The 20916-nt window shown below is 42.8% G+C and overlaps 2 protein-coding genes across 4 annotated transcripts in view; one reads left to right on the plus strand and one right to left on the minus strand.

Annotated features, from left to right (window-relative positions):
• The first annotated feature begins 665 nt into the window (after positions 1 to 665).
• Positions 666 to 2979, plus strand: gpr185b (G protein-coupled receptor 185 b). Its single transcript, XM_023422722.2, has one exon. It carries the CDS (start codon positions 792 to 794, stop codon positions 1860 to 1862), a length of 1071 nt encoding a protein of 356 aa, XP_023278490.1. The 5' UTR covers positions 666 to 791; the 3' UTR covers positions 1863 to 2979.
• Positions 2980 to 12975: 9996 nt separating this feature from the next.
• LOC111667122 (actin-binding protein WASF3) overlaps positions 12976 to 20916 on the minus strand; it is a 36568-nt gene continuing 28627 nt past the window's right edge. For all 3 annotated transcript variants that reach the window (XM_023422709.1, XM_023422707.1, XM_023422708.2), the window contains 5 exons: positions 20332 to 20376; positions 19247 to 19380; positions 18295 to 18597; positions 17410 to 17834; positions 12976 to 17113 (listed from right to left, as the gene is read on the minus strand). In XM_023422709.1, coding sequence (XP_023278477.1) covers positions 16956 to 17113; positions 17410 to 17834; positions 18295 to 18597; positions 19247 to 19380; positions 20332 to 20376 — 1065 coding nt within the window. In that variant the 3' untranslated portion in view covers positions 12976 to 16955. The remainder of the gene's footprint in view (positions 17114 to 17409; positions 17835 to 18294; positions 18598 to 19246; positions 19381 to 20331; positions 20377 to 20916) is intronic.

The raw sequence follows: 20916 nt of genomic DNA on the forward strand, positions 1-20916 counted from the left end.
GTGCGTGGGAGCTGCTGGTGACGTGCGTGCTTAGGGTCAGGTGCATGGTTGCTTTCATGAATGAATGAATGGGCGGATGGATGGGTGAATGAGCGTGAAAAAAAAGTATCTTCTGCCCCTTTATCAAAGGGGATAAATGTTAACATCCTTCTTTTCTTCCTCCTTTTGTTTCCTTTACCCCCCCCACATTCTCTTCTTTTCCATCCTTTCTTTCCACAACTGCCTCTTTCCATCGTTTTCCTCTCCGATATCCTCCTTTTTCCTACTCTCATTTGAAAACTTACTCTCCTCCCTTCATACCTACATGTTCTCTTGTTTTGACTCTTCAATCCGTCATTGCTTTATTCTGAACTTTTACCCCGTCCCACTGGTATCTGTTTTTCTCTACTCGTCTTTCTTCTCTATCTCCAAACTCCCTTTGACTTTCTGTTGAGCATATTTCATCATTCTCCTTGTCTGAACATTTCACTGTGTTCTTACACATTATCGACTGCAATCTTGATTTCTCCTCCGCTTCCCTCCTCACCCTCTCCTCCACTTCCATTTTGCTCCTCCTGTCTTACCCTTGTCTTTTATCTTTTTCTTGCTGTTTATCTTCTCTCCTCTCATATTTCTCTCACCCCTCTATGACAAACTTTGTGCCAACACATACTCACCTGATCAATTCCACCTACTTTCACCTCTGTTCTGACTCATTCCTCCCTCATTCACTTTTCCTTCCCACTTTCATCTACTTCCCTCATCCTCTTCCTCCCTCCCTCCTTCCCTGTTTCTTTCTTGTTTCTCCAGCTATGATTCTCTCCCTGGCCGCAGCAGCAGCCATGAGTAGTGGCAGCAGTAGCAGCCTCAACTCCTCCTCCCCCCTCGACCCCTTCGATTCCTCCACTTCCTGGAGCCTAGCCGAGGACCCCTCCAACTCCTCCTCTGAACCTGTCATGCGAACTCTGACCCCTGACCTCCAGCCAGCGTCCACCGCCGTTGCTGTCCAGGAAGTCAGCCCGTGGGATATCGCACTTTGCGTGACCGGCACGCTAATCTCCTGCGAGAACACTCTGGTGATCGCTGTGCTGTTCTACACGCCAACGCTCCGGGCTCCGATGTTCATCTTGATTGGATCGCTGGCGGTGGCGGATCTTCTGGCTGGTCTGGGCCTCATCTTGAACTTTGTCTTCACTTATCTGGTTGATAGCTCGGTGGAGTTTGTGACGCTGTTGTCAGTCGGACTGCTCATCTCGGCCTTCTCAGCGTCTGTCCTTAACATTCTCGCCATCACAGTGGACCGATACTTGTCGCTGTACAATGCCCTGACCTACCACACTGAGCGGACAGTCACCTTCACCTACGTGATGGTGGTTTTCATCTGGGTGTCGTGCCTCACGCTCGGTTTGCTGCCAGCGCTTGGCTGGAACTGCTTGAGGGATGAGTCCACATGCAGCATCTGTCGGCCCGTCACCAAAAACAACGCAGTGGCACTCGCCGTCACCTTCCTCCTGGTCTTTGCCCTGATGATGCAGCTCTACCTTCAAATTTGCAAGATTGCCTTTCGCCATGCGCAACAGATTGCAGTGCAGCACCAGTTTGTGGCCATCTCCACCACCAAAGGTGTCTCCACATTGTCGGCCATCCTGTGTGCCTTCGGGGCGTGCTGGCTGCCGTTCGCCATGTACTCCATCGTGGCTGACTCCAGCTACCCTGTAATATACACCTACGCCACGGTACTCCCAGCCACCTGCTGCTCTGTGATCAACCCCATCATCTATGCGTTTCGAAACCCGGACATCCAGAAGTCGCTGTGGATGGCCTGTTGTGGGTGTGTCCCGTCCAACCTCTCCCTCAGACCCAGGACCTCCAGTGATGTGTAGCAGGGAAGGTTGGTCTCTGTTTAGCATGATGCTAGATGCCGAGTCAGGGTTGTATGAGGAAGAGGATGGAACGGGAACCAAGAGATCAAGGGGAGAAAGGTCGAAGGTTATGGCTGAGGAAAGCAATTTCCTCGACTCCTCATATCAGGGCTGGTAGGCTGATGGCGAACGCACGTCTGGCCACAGTAAAAGTGGCACTGGCACAGGGAGAAGGGGGTCGACAAAAAGATAGAGCTAACGAAGATCATGGAGAAAACCAACAGCGTGATGGAGGTGGTGTGAAACCAACTGCAAAGGAATGATTAAGGTATCCTCATGGTTGCGGGAGTTGCAGGAAGGTGTGTCAGGCGACTTTTCCAACTGACCTCCTTTAGGGTGTGAGAAGTGAGGCCTACTTCTCAAGAGTAGCATATATGTGACGATGGGATTTAGGAATAAATATCCTAAATCTCCATAGGACCTGAGCTTGGGCAGCACTGCATGGTTATGCAATCAGAAGGAGTGAAGCAGTCTTAAAATACTGTATGTGTTTTCACTGATGTGTTTTGAAATTAAGTGGTGTGTGGATAAAAATACAATGAGCTAAATATACACAATGAATGACCTTGAGTATTCTCGGCAAGCTATCTTTGCAGTCTTCTGATAGGAAAAACAAGAATCTCTCCTCCTTTGAAACATATTTTAACATCTGTGTTCCCTTGATCTGATGCAAATTGAGTAATTAATGGGTTTTATAGGCAGAGAGCACGCAAGAATGATTCACTCTTCTGTGCCGAGATTGAAACTAGATGGTATTCATGATCATTGACAACGGTAGTCTACCAAGCCCTTTATGAGTTTTCCCAATTCCAACAGCACAATGTGTCACAATTCAGAGAAAAAACATTAAAATCCAAAAATCTTATCTACCCGGCTCCTAATGCATAGATAACCCCCCACTAGTTTGCAAAACCTAGAGAGGGATTTCCATATTTAGGCCGGCGTGTGTTGTCCTTGGCGTGATGAAATCAAATCTGCTCCCAGTCGGAGAAAAAAAAACGAGTTTCTCAGCCAGCCCCTGCGCCGTGACTGTGAAGCAGAGAGAGCTGAATTCAGCACCAAGGACAGCGCCACTGCAGAGCGCTGAGATGTGTATAAGAGACAGGGGTGGTGGTGGGGGCGCTGGAAAGTAGGCTACGCTGTTCTCTACACCATCTTGATAGGGAATGTGAGACAGGCTTTACAGGACCGTTACAGCTTGATTGGAGTTTTATTTTTCTCATTTCAGTGTTAATTAACTGTTTTGCCATGCACACATGATGGCTAAAGGTATTTGAAATCCTTTTTTGCTGTAACATTCAGGGTCATTTGGCCTCATTTGGTGCAGAAAAGGCAAACAAAATGTCATTAGATGTCTAATTTGGCCAGAAAAGGTGGGCAGCTTCACTGTGAATGAGAGGGCGACTTTTATTTGTGTAACGCTGTGTTTTTACATTTTAAAAATTACAGTACTTCTAGGTTCTGCTTGTAAGAAAGACGACCAGGGGCAATTTCTGGTTTTCCTCTTCACAATTAATTCTTCAAAGAGGAGCCTGCCCTCTGTCAAACAGAACTCAATCAAGTCACTGTAAAAAACCAACACATTGTTTTACCAGAAATCATGTGGAATGACGTGGTAAAGCCTTTTTTTTTATGATGACATAAGAAATACTTCTCCAATCATGCTCAAATTATTCTCTACTTGAGGTCCTTTAGCGTAACTATGACCCTGTCCTGTCTTTCTTCCCTTTCCTCGCCTCTCTCGCATCTCAGCAGTAGAAATTATGCATGAGTGAAGCAATGTATGGCCCCCGTGAGTGTCAGTAAAACAAGCCTTCTGACATGGGCAAGGTGAAGGTGGCTGATGTTTTTCACAGGCAAACGGGACCTCGACGTTTATCTGCATCCGCATAACACCAGTCAGGCCGTGCGGCTTTAAATTTAGAGACAGCATTCAAACTCCTTTGCCCGATTGATTATCCATTAGCTAGAGCTGAGTACAATCCATATTGAATAGGTCATTTTTCATACAGACAGCTTTGGCTGGCTCTATGTCCAAGCTGTACTTGGATATTGCCATAGTTTTGTAAGAAAAATTGCAATTCTAAAGAAATGAGAAGAATAGTTTCATTGCTTTGTCATTAAAAACACATCTTCCATGCTTACGCTTGACTAGACTATACAGTATGTATCATACATCCAGTGGAAATCAGATGGTTTAAATTCCTATATGCCTTCCATTTTCACTTCCCAACTTGCAGCCTGTCAGCAGTAGCTGGATATTAACTGCACACACACACGCACACGTATCTACGCTCTCATCCTGGCTTGAAGAAGCAGCGCCGTGCTGCCCCGGGGCCCCTCTGAAGGCTCGGCGGGTTAATGAGAAGCGAGAGAGGCGAGGTGACGCGGCGTGAAATAGAAACGCCAGGCGAGACGCGCTCTAACGCAACCTCAGGTCACGTCCACCACACACCCAATCAGGATGGAGTCATTTCCCACTGAAAGGGCATCATGTAAGTTAAATCCAGCTAATGTTAATAACATCTCGGTAATAATGGCACAGGGAATCGGGCTAATGTACAGAGGATGTAGTGAACGCTGTGAGGATGAGCTTAGAGAGGGGGATTTATTGCCAACCTCTATCTGCATTTAAATGATCTAGGGAGATAGTTTTCACTGTCCCGTTCCTCTGCACAACCTCAGAGAGAGGCACTGTGACTAAGCTGTTGGCATGCTGCTAATATACATGTGTGGGAGGTGCACGGGCTCTGGGAAAAAAGAGTTAATGGGAACTGTACGGGCTGTAGTTTCAAACTATAAAACTAAGACTCAACATAATTATAAAAAAAAAAAAAAACATAGATTGTTTCTGTAAAGAAAGGGAGTCACTTCCAAATTCAACGCTTTCTACCAAATAAACCACGAGAATAGACGACAGCAACGAACACATCTACACACTGAAACTTTGAAAATGGCGCACACGAGAAGCAGGTATTAAGATTATCATTTTTTCTATAGTGTAAATTAAAATTTAGAGTACAAGTGTTTTCTATTTTTCTTGGCAGCAGTAGCTACATTACTCTGTCAAGGTTTTTTTCTTTTTTTTTGAAAAGACAGAATCTAGTGTCTTTTGCTTTGTTTTGTTTGTTTGTTTGTTTGTTTGTTTGTTTTGGCCTTATTGGAACAAAAAAATCTCTTTCGCAATAATGTCCAACTGTATTTTGCTGTGTACAAAAAGCCACAATGAAGAAAAAGAGAGAAAGATAGACAGAGGTGGTCAGCTCTGAATAACTCAAACTAAATATTTTGAAGCAACAAATAGCACATTGTAATGTATCTAAAAGAAATATAACCTGACTGGCTGGGGTTTCCCAAAATGCATTTCACCAGTACGGAATCATGTCTAGGTGCGTTTGCAGACTGAGTTCTTGTAAAAATTAGCTTTATCATTGCCAGTTTGACCACCTCCCTCTCTCGCTCTCTCTCTTTGCTCAATCACTGCATTGATGGAACTGTCTAATGGTAAAAGACTTGCATCAATTATTAAGTGAAATACTTTCAATTACTCTGAAGATGGAAGCATGAGATGGATGGAGTTTGGTACTTTTGGCAAGCTTGGTGAACTGCAGAACTGTGGGGGGGCATGAGTGTGTATGTGTGTGTGTGTGTGTGTGTGTGTGTGTAGGTGGGGGTGGGGGGGTGACTCACCAGTGGCGCTGGGTAAAAGTAATCGATCCCAGAGAGTTAATTGAATCCATTTCACATAGGAAACTGATGCAGATCCTATTGGCACACAGTTCTCCAGTATGCACAACGACGTGTGAGACTTGCTTAGTCACCTGTGCTTGGAGATGCTAGATGGGACACACAGAACAAATGCAGCTTAGTTGAAATTCACATTGTATCTGGAACAGTTTCTCTGACTGATTTTTAACTCTAAAAACGTGGTCTATCTCTGTGGTTCGGCCCTTTAATTCAACATCGATGGGAAGATCTGTGCTAGCATGGCTAATGCTAACACACCTCCTGCTTTTGTTCCTGCTAATAACTATAATTAGACTCATGAACTGGAATTGGATTAAACAAAGTCAGCCTCTGTTTATGCTACATATTGTTGATTTTTTTGCCACTAAACCTATAGAATCAAGTTTTGCAAAACGTACACAGTTGAATTTCAGTTTCTGTCGTGAGCAGGCCTTTAAGAAGAAGTAATTTTCTTTCACATTCGTCACTGGATAACAATCCTCTGTCAGTGGCGACCTCTATTTCTCCCTTTCAAAACCTGACGTGGGAAAACGTCAAGATAGTTAATGTTTAAATTTTCGGATAAGTTTTAGGAAAAAAGGACTCCACCTTTGCACATTTGCACTTTTTTGGGGATATTTTTTTTCCATTCTTTGACAGTAAAATGTCAGCCATGTGGCATTTCGCCTGGGTAAAAAAACAAAAAACAGACCGGTTATTTGATCCGAGCCTGCAGGGAATCACAAACCCTAAAGTGATATAAAAAAAAAAAACACAATTCACGAGCGCGCTGACCGAAATGTTAAATCCAGCATCGCTCAGCTGGAACCAGAGCGACTGAGCAGCTGATATGAAGTCATTAACTACAGCAACATCACACAGCTGTATTTTAAACACACTGCAGTGTCCGACGGTCCCATCTGGCATGTCCATCTAGTGGTTGTTTTAACAATTAATAACACTCATCTGTGAATATGCCACTACTCAGTCAACCATTCCTGGGGCAGGAGCGGAGTGACCACTCACTGTGTGTGCGTGTGTGTGTGTATAAATGGGTGTGTGTGTGTTTGCGTGCGTGCGTGCGCTCTCCCCCTGGGATCATAGCCAATTGTAATGAACCATAATTCAAACCAACTCTCACTGTAAACACAAACACACACAGAATGGTTTCGTCAGCCGCTATACAGGACTATAATTCAACTTAAGAAAAAAGAAAAATGAAATACTGTACAAGTGAGTGTGTGTGTGTGTAATTTTTTCTTATGCAATGCTGTACAGAAATGTATATTTTTGTAATGTTCATCAGGGCATGAGTTACAGGACATGGTCGCTGCTGTGTGTTTGTTGTGAGTGTGTGCGTATGCGTGTGTGTTTCTTCCTCTTCTTCTGTGTTCTTCCTATAAACAAATGTCAAAAAGTTTCTTTGGGGGGGGCGGAGAAAAAAAACAAAAAAAAAAACAGTTGCGTGTCGGATATGCTGAAAAAGTGCCATATTTTTCGACTTTATAGTGTCTTATTTTCCGTTTGTGTACATACACTTTTATCAGAGAGCTGGATTTCTTTGTGGAATCTGAAGTCCGAGTCCGTTAATCTGGAAAGAAAATGCTCAACATGGTCCAAACAGCAGCAGGATTAAGGAAGAAGGACGAAGCTGTTATGTAAAAGGACTTGACCTTGATATTATTGATCACTACACTGAGCAAACAACAGAAAAAAATAGACAGACAGCAATCAATTCACCACTCTAATCTCTAGAGTTTTTTGCTGTAACTTCAGACTTTTATTTTTCGAGCAGCAGCAACAAGAGAGATGCTATCAGCGTCTCTGTAAAACGTCTTCTTGACTTGAATTGCAGTAATCTGAACTGATTTTTCCATAAAAAGACATGCACTAAACTAAACGACAGGGGGAGAGAGGGAGGGAGGGAGGGAGGGAGACGGTGCGTGAGCAGTGTTGTACGTCAGAGTCAGGTTTCCAGTGACGTCATTTTGTCTGAGTCGTGTCTAAGAGCAGGTCGTTTCAAAGACATCCCCTTCTCTTCCTCTTCCTCCTTTCAAAAACATCTCCACCCCACCCTCCTGTCACTTTTTCCTCCCCCTCATCCTCTCGAAGACAGCCCACTTTCCCCCTCTTCCTCTTCGCTTCGCTTTCCCCCCTCACTCTTTCATCCAGTCAGTCCCATCTCAAGTCTTTTTTTCGCCATCCTCAACACCTTCATCTCCTGTATCTCTTTCTTCCTCTTCTCCCCTCACTCCTTCCCTCCCTCCCTCCCTCCCTCCCTCCCTCCGTCTCTTTCCCTTGTCTAACATTTTGCTATCCTTGGCCGGCAGGAATCTAGTCCGTCAGGCTCCATCTAAAAATAGTTACCCTGAAAGCAGATAAAAAGAATAGAAAAAAAGGAAAGGAAGGAAGGGGAGGTAGTAAAGAAGTAGAAATCAACCCTCCCTGAGCGCAAACCTTCACTTTGCTTCAGTAGACAGAAACATCCGCCTTGTCCTCTTCCTCTGTTAAGTTTTTCTCCTCTCTTCCTTACCCTCCTGCCTCATCTCCTTTGCACAAGCACACATTCATCCTTGTCTATTTTTATACCTCTCCTTATCCATCCTTTTCAGTCCCCCTCTCTCTCTCTCTCTCTCTCTCTCTCTCTCTCTCTTTCTTTTTTTGTCTCTTCCGAGCACAAGCATTTACACAAGGGGTTTTTAAAAAGCAGGGTTCAGGGCGAGTGCCTATAGCAAATACGGAAGACCCCACCCACCTCTCGCCCATCAGTCATTCAGGCTAGGCTAGGCTAACGTTATCCCTCTGTAACCTACAACCTGGCAACGCTTCAGGCAAGCAGAGATTGTCAATCAAGAAAAAAAAAACAAAAACCATTACAGAGCTAATTTTGTATCGGACCGAGTATGGCCTTCATAAGAAAACATTATTTTATGCATTAATGTTGTTGGTCTGGATGAGGGAGCAGCACATGTGCACGAGCATCACTGGTTTTGAATCCTCAAGGTGAGGGTGTTACTGGTTAATGATACTGTGATGTCAGAGACCTAATCATGTTTTTTTTTTCTATTATTATTATTTCTACTGTATTTTTTTTCCTTTTCTTCTTGAGTTCGTGTTGTGAAACGATTAAAAAGTACAAATGCACTTTATGAGATGGACATGTTACACATTGCACTTGTAAATGTCGAATGTAAAACCTTGAAGAGAAAGATTTATTTTTACTATTGTAAATAAATGAGAAGAGAAAGAGAAAAAAAAAGACTGCAAAAACAAAAACAAAAAACAAACAAAAAAAAGTGGAGAATAATTTGCCAAATAAACGGAGAACAACAAACGGAAACAGTTGTAGCGTGTTTTTCTCTGTCCTGGAATGGAGTCAATGCAGTGACGTCAGTGTGCGGTGTGTGTGTGTGGGTGTGTGGGGGTGTTAGCCAGAGTTTTTGTGTGACATTATCTGTGTGTGGGTGTTATTATGAGTGTGTGTGGGGATTGTGAGTGCGTGAGAGTCGATATCGCGGGTCACTGTGGTGTTAAGGAAAAGCCTGGGAGTAAGAGAAAAAGTGCCGCTGAATTATTAAACCACTCCCTGCTTGCATAACAGCAGAAAGGCGAGAAACAGAGAGAGAGAGAGAGATCTAAGGAAGAAGAGAAAGAAGGAGAATCCAGTCAAGGAAGATGCAACACACACACACACAAACACACACATCCATATGACATTCATGTAGAAGAAAACAGAGGAAGAGGGAGAGAGGGGTGGGAAAGGTGCAAAAAATGGCTGAAGGAAGAAGGGTTTTGTGTGTGTGTGTGTGTGTGTGTGTGTGTGTGTGCGTGCGTGTGTGTGTGTCCAGGGACAGGTTGGCTAGTCACAAAGTAGCCTGAAAACACACAAACACACATTTGTTATCCATGCCTCTGTGCAGGTATGTATCCCCAATGGACAAATTAAGCTGTTGCTAAGGTGCTGTGTGTGTGTGTGTGTGTGTGTGTGTGTGTGTGTGTGTGTGTGTGTGTGTGTGAGACAGAGAGAGAGAGAGAGAGAGAAAGAGAGGGTGGGGTACTGGGACACACACTAACACTAAAGTTTTTTCTAAATAAATAATTAACAACACAGCAGGGGATTTCAGTCAGCCAAATCTATGATGCATGTGTGTGTGTGTGTGTGTGTGTGTGTGAGAGAGAGAGAGATGTTCAACACCTTGACTCACCTCTATGCAGTCTCTACACGGAGGTGAAGAGCTCCACCATGTGGCCAGAGGTAAGTACTGCAAAGTCAAGGGATAAGGGAAAAGACGCAGCATCCGCCCACACACACACACACACACACACACACACACACACACACACAAAACTTCTTTTACGTCATTACAGCAGCTCTCTCAAACCGAGCACGAAGCCAACTCTCTCTCCAACCTTACTGTCTCCATCTCCCTCTCTCCACCCACCCATATACTCTCTCTATCGCTCTCCCATCCCTCCTGTCTGCCCCCCCCTCTCTTTCTCTCTCTCTCCTTCTATGAGTCAGAAGGCTCTCTCCACCATCTGCTGCAGGATGCTGCAAATCACCTCCGTGTTCGTGCATGTGTTTGAGAACAAAAAAAAAAAGAGCACAGAAGGTGGTGATATTCCTGCATCTGTTATGTCTGACTCACACACACACACATACACACTCACACAACTCTTTTCCCTGATTTAAATTTTTAATTTAAATTAACCATTTGATTGAAACATGTGAAGATGGTTTTCTCCATGTGGCCAGGAAATGATTCATGAACAGACTTAATGTGAAGCAGAGATTATTAACAAAACACCGATCTGGCATGTTCAAACCCTTCCAACGACTATTTTAAATGCTGTCCAGTGACTGTAACTTAATGTAAATTTCCCAAACTACCTTGAAACCCACAGAGAGATTTCCAGCTGTGTGTTTTATGTGATGGTGGACAGAGCTGGGAGCTGTTTCCAGTTGTATTTAACCTGTATTTAGTGCAAAGCCAAAAATGTGGCTTAAATTTATTCTTGTCTGTTACCGTCTTATACAAAAAAACTTCCCCTTCACAGTCACAGTCGGGATTTGGTAAATATGAAATTGCTCAATGCTACAAACGCACACAATTACCTACTGCAGACCTTTCAAAGAAACTGGACATCATCTTGAGGCGCTGTGCTGACCCTGCTTCTTTAAATGGGGTTTCAGCCGTCTGGCAACACACTTGCTGCAAATAGTCAAGCCTGTCTCATTATCACTATGTTGATTTCCCTAATGCTTTGAAAAGTGCAGCCATCAAGCTTCTTCTTAAAAAAGTGTGTCTACAGATCTATGCAGGAGTTTTCCTTAATCAAAAAAACTAAACTTTGCCTGCAGCGTGGTATTCATTCAGAAACTGATGTAGGAGACATTTCTATTGTAGTCCTAGTGGATATTCCCAAATTAGACACTAGAGCAAAGAATGATGCAAGAAATATTGTAAAAAATATTTACATTTTCGAAAATTGAATCATGTTTTTCAATACACTTTAAATAACAGACATCCTCGCACCATTTTGTGTGTCTCTGTGATGCTTTTTGTGTTTTCCACTGACCTCTATCTCTCTCTGCTGTGTCACCATCTGTGTCCCAAAATGACTCCTCTCTCCCAAACAGCACCCACTGGTTCCTCCTCCACCCTGCTAAGGCCCAGAACAGCATGGAGCTGGAACGAACCATTGTTGACACTGGTGGGCGTGTCACAGCGATGAGAAAATGGAGTGATGATTGCTGGATTTACGTCATTGCTATGAGATGACTTGACAGTGCTGATGAAATGTCACCAATTTCAGCCTTCATAAGTGAGAAGGGTTGATCACTTTTCTTCCAAGAAAATCTATATTTACAACGTATTGTAATGAGTATTAGGTTATGAAGACACCTGCCTTTGACAGGAAATTGTCACATCTTGTTTGCTAGTAAAAGATAAATTAGTGTCAACATATGAAGTCTCCTTTCTTATACTCTACGTAGCGACTTGACATATTAGTGTGCCTCCTTTTGTCAATGGGATATTGATGGGGGACAATAGAATACTTATACTTATTTTCCTCAAAACAGGTCAATGTTTGAACTGAAGCGACTAAAAAGTTGGTTTTGAGTCATACATTTTTCTCAATATCAATTAGTCATGATTAAATAAACATCAACCAAAGATAAAGTTTAGAAGTGAGTGTTAAGCACATAAAAACTCATAAGCAAAAAGCCAACTGTCCTCACAAATACTGCCAGACTCTTTATTGGTGCAAGGAAGTATTTGACCTCACTTTTTTCCAGCTGAACACTCACCAGTGAACAGAGCACAGAAAAATGCAAAAAATAAACCATAAAGCATTGGCAGTAGTTCACATTACGTTATCACGAGGGAAAGAAGCATCACATTTGTTTTGATGAGACTATAAACCAGAGAAGACTCAGTCCACAGCCCGTTTACACACAGATTTTTGAAGATTGCACAAGGTTTTTAATTCTCAAGCTTTTTTTGAGCACCAGCTGTTCATAAGTTCAGACGTCACATGACTGAATCAAAACATGTTGCACCGCACTAGTTCTAACGTAGAGAGAAGTCATTAATCAATATTTACACCCAATTACTGCCACGTGTAGCTGATGTGCAGCTACAGTATCTGCACCAGCTGACAAAGCTAAAATTAGTCTGCTGTGATATCGACCCATTTAGAGTGAAGAGAGAATGAAGTATGGTAAAGCTATCTGACCTGAGACTTCATCAGGATAATTTCATTTCTCAAAAATAACACAACATACCTCAAATTATGAGACATTATGTTGATAACATTTGGCTAATAACTAAATAATGCAAGCTAGTTTAGCATCATCTGCCATTTTTCTCTCATTATAAACTGCACAATTACTATTAACTCTCAAAAACACAGATTTCTGTATAAAGAAAAACAAAAGAGAGTAATATCAACATGTATAAAAGACACACTGCTGAGCCTCCAAAACTGTGATTTTTCCTTGCAACTTATTTACACATTATTAAAGTTGCCAGCTAGTAGTTAATAACAACTTCAGAGGAACTTCACATTCAAAGTGCTTTATGAAGAGCAGGTGCAACCCAATCCAGGGGATATTGTCACATGTGGTCAAATGTGGAAAGGTAAAACCTTATTGTCATGTACATTGTTTGTGTTATGTAATAAATATTGGGCACCTACCTACAGGATATTCATCAGTATAGATGAGAAAGGAATTGATGAGTCAGTGGTATATCAAAATCAATATCATATATAGTATGTAATGCAAAAGGGGGGGGGGACTATAACTGATAATAAAAAATTAAATATAAAAAAGCACAGGATATACAATTTTGTTCACCATTTATTGTCTATAGTTACATGCATACTTGCTTACAGTTGGTTTTAGTGTGCAATACACAGTTTTATTTTGTTTCATTGTCTAGGTTATATTACTCCAAATGTATTTTACTTTACAGGCTTCCTTACCAAAATTCTATACAACATGATTCATTTCTCACATTTTCAACACATAATGAAGTATTCTTACAAGCCAGTAGCCATAGATACACAAGGTATGGTTGGTTTGATTTCTCTGCCTTTGGTGCCTCGGGTTTCCATTTTTGAAATATTAAATAAGGTTTTTCTGCGTTCTGCCGCCAAAATTTGGTGATTGTGGACAAGTATTTCCAGCTTTGTAAAGATTAACAGGTCCAGTGTTTTATCAGCGCATTCAGCAAGACAAAAATTGTTTTACAGTCACAGCTTTACATTCATGGACACCGTAAGGCCATGAAGCGCTTGGATCCAGATATGCTTGCTGAATTTCAGGACTGGGTATATCTATGGCTCTTGCACAACAACAAAACCATAAGATAAACTATCAGACCCGGGTTGTGTTTTTTCCACATTTTGTGCCTTAAACTCCCAATTTCTTATACGACATTCAACCCAGGTCAAATGTCAAATCCACATTCTAGCTGTTAATGTGCTTTTTTTGCTTCAATAGTAACAGTCCATAAACGCAGGTGTTCCTTAAAACCTATAACGACATATCGTACAGTCTTTAATCCAGTTGTAGTTTTGTATTCTTCAACACAGTGCAGCTTACTGAGCGAGCTGGTTTCTCAGATATCGTGTGGTATTTATATACAACAATATAATAACTACTTTTGAGCCCTATCCTTTTCAAAATCTTGGCATTTTCTGAAATAAACCAATAAGGCAAGAACCTCTAACCTGTGCAACAAATGACATCAAGATATATAGATTAAAACTGGGCCAAACATGGTTGAAATTGATTTTATAGATACATCTAGGTTACATATAACAGCTTTTCCCTCTACCTTTCAATGTGAAGCAGGTTGTAACTGCACAATGAACTGTAGTTTGTTTCTTCTTTTTTGTGATTAGGCTCCGATATTCACTTTACAATGGAAGAAAACATGGCTAATGACTGGTAATTTACAGTACGTAAGGTAATTTAGCTAATAGGTAGCAAGATATTTTAATGTTTAGAACAGTGTGACTGAGCCTTTTGGTGGGATATCACAAACTGTTCGAAGTGCATGTTTTGCTCAAGTAAACACAAATGGACAAATAAAAACAATCGTCTGCAAAGTCTAAAGACGAAACGGTATCAGTGAATATCTACAACCGAGGCTCGACATTTGCTGCGGTGCTACCAGAAGATGGATGAGTAACACTACACATCCCAGAATGCTTTGCTATGAAGTCGCGGCATCACATAGAAAACTGAAACAAATGGGGAAAATGTATAAAAGTAGCATTAAATGCTGTTTGAATCCTGTTTTCGTGGGATTTTTGCTTTGGCTCGAGAGTAGATTAATAAATCTGGTTAAAAAAAAAAAAAAAAGTTGGAATCATCCTTTAACTGCTTCTTTGACACAAATTAAACTGTTACCTCCATCCTGGCCTTGACATTAGAAAACCCTAAGATAAACCAAAGTGAACAACTCACTGCAGCACATTTTAAAAAGAAAAACCACATTATAAAAACACTACAGTCCAATCAGCTCATACTGAGGTTTAGCCAAACCTATACTGAAAAGAGATAGATAATATACTGTATATTATGTTGCAAGTCTCTTACACGTATGTATGTATTTATAGTCCAAGGGCTGCATTCACAAAGCCTCCACAGACAGCGGTGCTGATCCAGGGTCGCTGAGAGTGTGTAAGGTCTTATGAAGGGGTGGACATGACCTTTGACCCTGGGCCAGGATGACAAGCTTTGTGAGCGCGGCTCCAAGTTGTGGCTACGTGTGGAAGCGTTTATATAAGACCAATACCACAGCACACAGTCACTGGCTGAAATGTTAGGCTTCAAGTTATGAATGACTAAAAAAGACCAAAAATTAAAAAAATAGAAATAAAAACGTACTAAAATAATGGCATAAGCTCGCTCGCTCGCTTTATTGTTCAATGCTGTGATATGGAGGCTGAATGATGAGTTATGACTAAACTCTGACAAGGCTGGTGCTGGTGGCGCTTGCTTTCCCAAACCAGCGTACTCCTGGTGGGTGGCGTCTTTCATCACAGTTTTATCACACTACCTCAGTGGGAGAACTACTGTATATCACAACGTTAAAGGTATGAGTTCAAGGAACACACTGACTTTATGGGAGTTTGGCCTTCTAATAGTTTTACCCACAACATTACAAGAACCAGCATCACATTTCTCTCTATAGATAAGTCTGCCTGATGTGTGCCCCCCCCCAAAATGTTTTTATGCTTTATAAGAAAGTAAAATATTATGTTACTTGTAATTATTTTTCTTAATGTGTAACAACTGTTCTGTTTTGATCTCACTGAAACATCCAGTTGAAATAAAAGATTGAAAATAAATCTAAATACATAATAAATATACAAGACATTAAAGGCACAAACTAATATGTTGTTGCCCCACTACCAAAATTAAAAACACAAGATTGGAACTTTCTATGACTCCTTGGTCTTTCATTAAAAGCGACTAACAGGAGACAATAATCACACATAAATTCTTAATTTTAAAGGTTTGTTTACGTCATTTATACCTGTAAACGGCACAGAAACAGGCCTGTATTCTGAATTATGATCACTTGAGAAACTCAGATTTTTCATATGCAAGTAAACATAATGTCAAAGCTTCTCCTTCTTCATATTGCACATAAGTGAACATATGTTTGGAGACGTTCCTGTGTGTTTCTTTTTTTATATGTACCATTGATCGCAATTAATCATCTAGTTGAACCCACCTCCCAACAGGAAGTTGGATCAACCAATCAGCTTGCTCTAAACGCAGGTTCCCACAATGCATTGTTGAGATTTGGGAGGTGTGCGCATCAGATCCTCTCTGGGATAGAAACATTTACATGCATCTTTGGAGAAGCATATTTTCAGCTGAAGTCATTTTTATCCCTTATTTTATGCATCTTTAAACAACATTTTAAACATCTAAATCAAGCCTTGTTAGCCAACATGCTATATATTCAGCTGTTAGCATGCACACCAGCCAGAGTTCATTACACAGAGATCATTTTTGATGCTGTTTCTATTGTTTCAAGATGACCAAACTCCCAAAAATCTGGTGTAGCCTCTTAAAGGAGAGTGCACATGTTTTGTAAACAGGCACAACCCGGCGAAGCGGAGTAATCCTCTGATAAGCTTTTTTTTTTCCCAGTTTCCCTGATTATCCAAACACTTGTTTCATAAATTCTTTCTCAACATTTGGCAGATAAGTTAAGATTGCACTATAATTAGTTTTTCTTGTGCTATACCATGTGTTTTGTAAACACACTGCCCAAGTACTCACTGGGGGCCCACCTACCTACAGTTTAAGAGCCTGGATTATTGCTAATAATTATCACTCAAATATGTAGCGAGGGAGGAGTTGGCGCGTTTGTTTTTCACAGCTGAGTGTTAGTGGTTAAAAATGAGTGGACGGGGCGGGAGGGTGTTAAAATGGTGCGAATGTAAGTGTTATGTGCGCGCGCGTGTGTGTTTGTGTGTGTTTAGTATGCCATACACCCTGGGTGGTTGTTCAGTTCAAGAATAGGCGTCGTCAGGGGCAACGAAGCAAGCTGAAATTACCGACCTGTTGCTTTTGAAGTGCTTAATGGTGAGAGAGGCTGCAACAGGCGATCTGGAGTATGTATGTCAATGTATATGAATCCACTTTTTTTTTTTCTGTTTAAACGTTAATGATTAATGAACCAAACTTCTTCATTTCCACCTCAGTGTCACAATGTTTCTCCCCCTTCAGTTCCCCGTCATCACCACCCACCGAACCCCCGTCTCTTATCTCACTCTTTTCTTTTATAACTTTTAGTCAGACCACTCATTCTCATCGAGCTCGGAGTCGTCGTCGGACTCGCTGTACTCCACGGCGATGCGGCGCGATAGGATGGTGGCCACGTCGTTGCCCACAGGCTCCCTCTTGGCCTCCTGCTCCCTCTGCTCCTGCACCTTCCTCAGCTGGATACCTGCAGGGGGAGGAAGGAAGGATGTAGGAGGGGAAGGGACCAGATATTTAGGGCCCCTTACCAAAGCTTAACAACAGAGATCAGGTGTTACATTTGGTCAATGTACAGTTTGGATACTGTATCTGCTTGTAAAATGACATTTGGCAGTTAAAACATAACATATTTATAATCAAACAACACATGGAAATCTCATTTTATACAATACGGGACCTTTAATAAGAAGCAAAAACAGCAAGTATAACTTATAAACATCAATCTTGACCTTAAAACATACAAATCTTTAAACACACACTTACCTCTACGTATGGCGGCTAACAGGTCGGAGCGGGCATCGCTCATCGGGATCATCCCCAGCATGGTGGACTTCCTCGTCTGGGGCGCCGCATCCGCAGCCGCCTGGCCCACAGCAGCATGTGGTGGGGATGGGTGGGCCGGGTGGCCAGCAGGGGCTCCAGGCGGAGGAGGTGGAGGGGCGGCGGGTGGCGCGCCCGAAGGCGGGTGGGAGGGAGACGGCACGTAGTTGGCCGGGGGAGGAGGAGGGGAGGGGGAGTAGGGACGGGCGAGGGCAGAGGAGGCGGGGGGCACGGCGGAGGCGGCGGCGGCAGCGGCGGAGGGCGGGACTGTGGTGGAGTCGAACGCCGTCTGGGCAGAAGGGATGGTTGGAGGAGGTGGGGGAGGGGCAGGTGGGATATAGTACTCTGGGATGGTGGAGGGCTGGCCACTGGTGGGAGGAGGACAGAAAAGAAAATGTGGTAAAGTCTGTGGTAAAAGTAAGACTTCATATGTCTCACATCCCATCATTTGTATGGGTGTCAGGTCCACGTGAAGTCATGGAGAGACATTTAGAAAAGGTGAGAGGACTCCATTTTAACATTCAAAGCAGCAGTCGGTTGACATTAAGTCGGCCTTTATAGTTTAAACGTCATGTTTCACTTTAGTTTAGCAAAAAGGCAAAAGCAATGAGACGGTCTGGACTTGTGCTGAACTCAAACCAGTAACGACGTCCGTACCACTTAAAGCAGCAAATCAATAGACACAGGAATAAGGAAACTCTGCAAAAGCAAGTTTTAGCCAGAATCAACACAAAATATCATATAAATAGTAGGAAATCAAAGTTTAACGCCATCAAATAAATAAACAGACGGATGAATACATTCAAACATCTAAATTGGCAAACTTACGCGTGACCGGCCCGGTAATCCTTAACAGACGGCTGCCTCGGCCCGTTAACCGTTGGATCTCCGCCAGGCTGGATCCCGTGTCCAGAGGGGGTCCTGCCCAAGGAGGCCACGTGTCTCCCTGTCCCCGCGGCCGCTCCGGCCGCTGGGGGCTGGTTGGCTGGCCTGAGGCCCCGATCCAGTGACTGAGTCTGGGCTGCGGCGCTGAGGAGATCCCGGGTGTGGTGGTCAGCGGGATGGGCGGCGCTGGGGGCCTGGGTTGAGGGGTGGTTGGGACTTGCTGGGTAGGAGTCAGACGCCATTGATCTGTTGGAGGGAATGTGAGTGGGGTGGTCGTTGAAAGGCATGTGCTGTAGATTTAAAGGCTACAAACAGTACAATATACTGTAGGTTTCTGTCCTTCATTACTATGGCAACAGTAAGATAATTATTGTATTTATTCGTTTCATTTTTTAAATCTTAACCTTTCTTATAAAAGGTTTGGATATACAACAATGAAATCCATATGAAATATTAATTCATATGCTCTGACTTTCCATCTCCAGAAGAGGGCAGCAGAGAGCCGCAGCCAGCAGCTCTGTGCTGCTTAAATCTCCATCTCAGTTTAAAGGTGTGTGCTTCAAAGTGTGTAATTGTGAGATACTGAGTGGTTGTGTAACAGTACTTGCACACTGTATACCGTTCATAGTTTTTTTCCCCCACTTGTGTTGTGTTTATATATTCCCACTCAAGCACTCATGTCAGGTGTTGTTATCACATTTGGTCCTGGGAGGCCACTCAACGTAGGCAGTGATGTGCACATGAGTGTTGTAGGGGTAGATCGTCATGAGGCCACAGGACCTTAGAGGATAACCTCACATAAATAGGAACAGCTTGTGTGTGTGTGTGTGCGTGTGTGTGTGTGTGTGTGTGTGTGTGTGTGTGTGTGTGCGTGTGTGCGTGTGTGTGTGTGCACCTGCTATCAGGGGACAGGGAGCCTTCAGAGGACATGCCGTGGTAAGGGGATGGCGTGAGCCTTGCGTCTGGTCTGAACTCTTTGTCGTAGGCGAGGACGTTCCACTCCTGACGGCGGTTACGAGCCTTACGCACCTTCAAAAAGACAGAATATATTTTTTCAAATGACATGCTTTTCATATTTTCACGCTGCAGTTACAGGTAACAATATGCAAATTTGGTGTTTTCTTCTACAATTCATGTCTCTTACCTAATGAGTGACATAAGGGACAGTGTTGTTAAAGTTTAGACAGAAATAATTACATGTGGTAATGACTTTATATAGCTGCTGTATCCCATCAGCATTCACTTGGAGAATTAGCACAGCTGCACCTCTCTAACACTCCATTATAGTCAGTGTTAATAGACAATGGAGAGTGTCTTCACTTAGGGTAAATGGCATCAATAAACTTTTACTGTAGATGGTTTTGGAGTGATGAAAAGTTCTCCAAACTGGCAATGACCTCGACTGCTCTTCCATCTTACTCTATAAAAGCCGAGTTCACTCTGTTCACTGCTGGCTCACTGTGCCAGACTTCTTTCTTCTCAGGGACAATATACATGCACTGCAATTAACTGATGTCTAGAGCCAGTGTGTATGGCTGTTGTGAATAAAACTGAGGTTTATTTGAAGAAGAAGAAGAAAAAAAACAGTGGCACACATCCAAATGAACTTGGCAAAATTAGATTTTTAAACTTAGGATGCATAACTGAGACCATTAACATTGTGCAGGTCTGAAAAGCTGTCTGTCAGGAGAAATGAAAAAGCAACACACTAAAGTGCAGAAAGTCTATAAAACAAAGCTTCTTAATTTTGGGGTCAGCACGCCAGGTAGGGTAGTTATATATATCGACAGCACTACAGAAGCTATCGATAGGCTAATAATGATGCTAATGCTAATGCTATAGGGACATATATGTCATACATTACATTTCTGCATGGGATTATTATAGTTTTTAATTGTTAATTCCATCGTTAGTTTCAGAAGGAGGTCCATCAAAGGTGATTAAATTAAAAATAAAAATAAAGCTGAAATCATTACGGACCTTCTTCACCTCTCTGCCCGGGTCCTCCACCTGCCTCTGCTGCTCCTACACAGAGACAGAGACAGAAAGAGACGGATAGAGAGAGAGAGAGGAGAGAAACTCAGCCATCGATTATTGATTTCTCTCATGCAGAAGGGAGGGGGGAAAAAAAAATATATGCAAGACCCCATCACCAGCTCCTTCACACAGAGACTAACACACACACACACACACACACACACACATACATACACACACGTCTATACACCACCCAGTCTCTATAAGAGATATAACACCGACACACACGAGACGACAATGGACAACAGAGCCAGAGCTTCTGAAAACACGGGACGGCAACCAAACCAAACACAGAGGGTTGGAGAGAGGGTGAGGTGGCAAGCTAACGCAACGTGACACACATGGACACAAACAGAGGGGAGTGTGTGTGTGTCTGTGATTCATTGTTCAAATACATCCACTGAATGTGTCGTGTTTATGTGCTTCCATCCGTGTCTCTATGTGTGACTGTGCGTCTTAGCCGTGTTCGTACACCCGATAGAATAGGTGAGCGTGTGCTGTGTGTTAGTGGGGTGTGCAGGGGTAAAG

This window comes from Seriola lalandi, unplaced genomic scaffold (assembly GCF_002814215.2).
Source record: "Seriola lalandi dorsalis isolate HSWRI2012SDOR001 ecotype SW California unplaced genomic scaffold, Sedor1 jcf7180002054684, whole genome shotgun sequence".
NCBI classification, from domain to species: Eukaryota; Metazoa; Chordata; class Actinopteri; order Carangiformes; family Carangidae; genus Seriola; species Seriola lalandi.

What these genes read in the sequence shown, in the direction of transcription:
- gpr185b (XM_023422722.2), top strand. Translation starts at nt 792, where the DNA reads ATGATTCTCTCCCTGGCCGCAGCAGCAGCCATGAGTAGTGGCAGCAGT.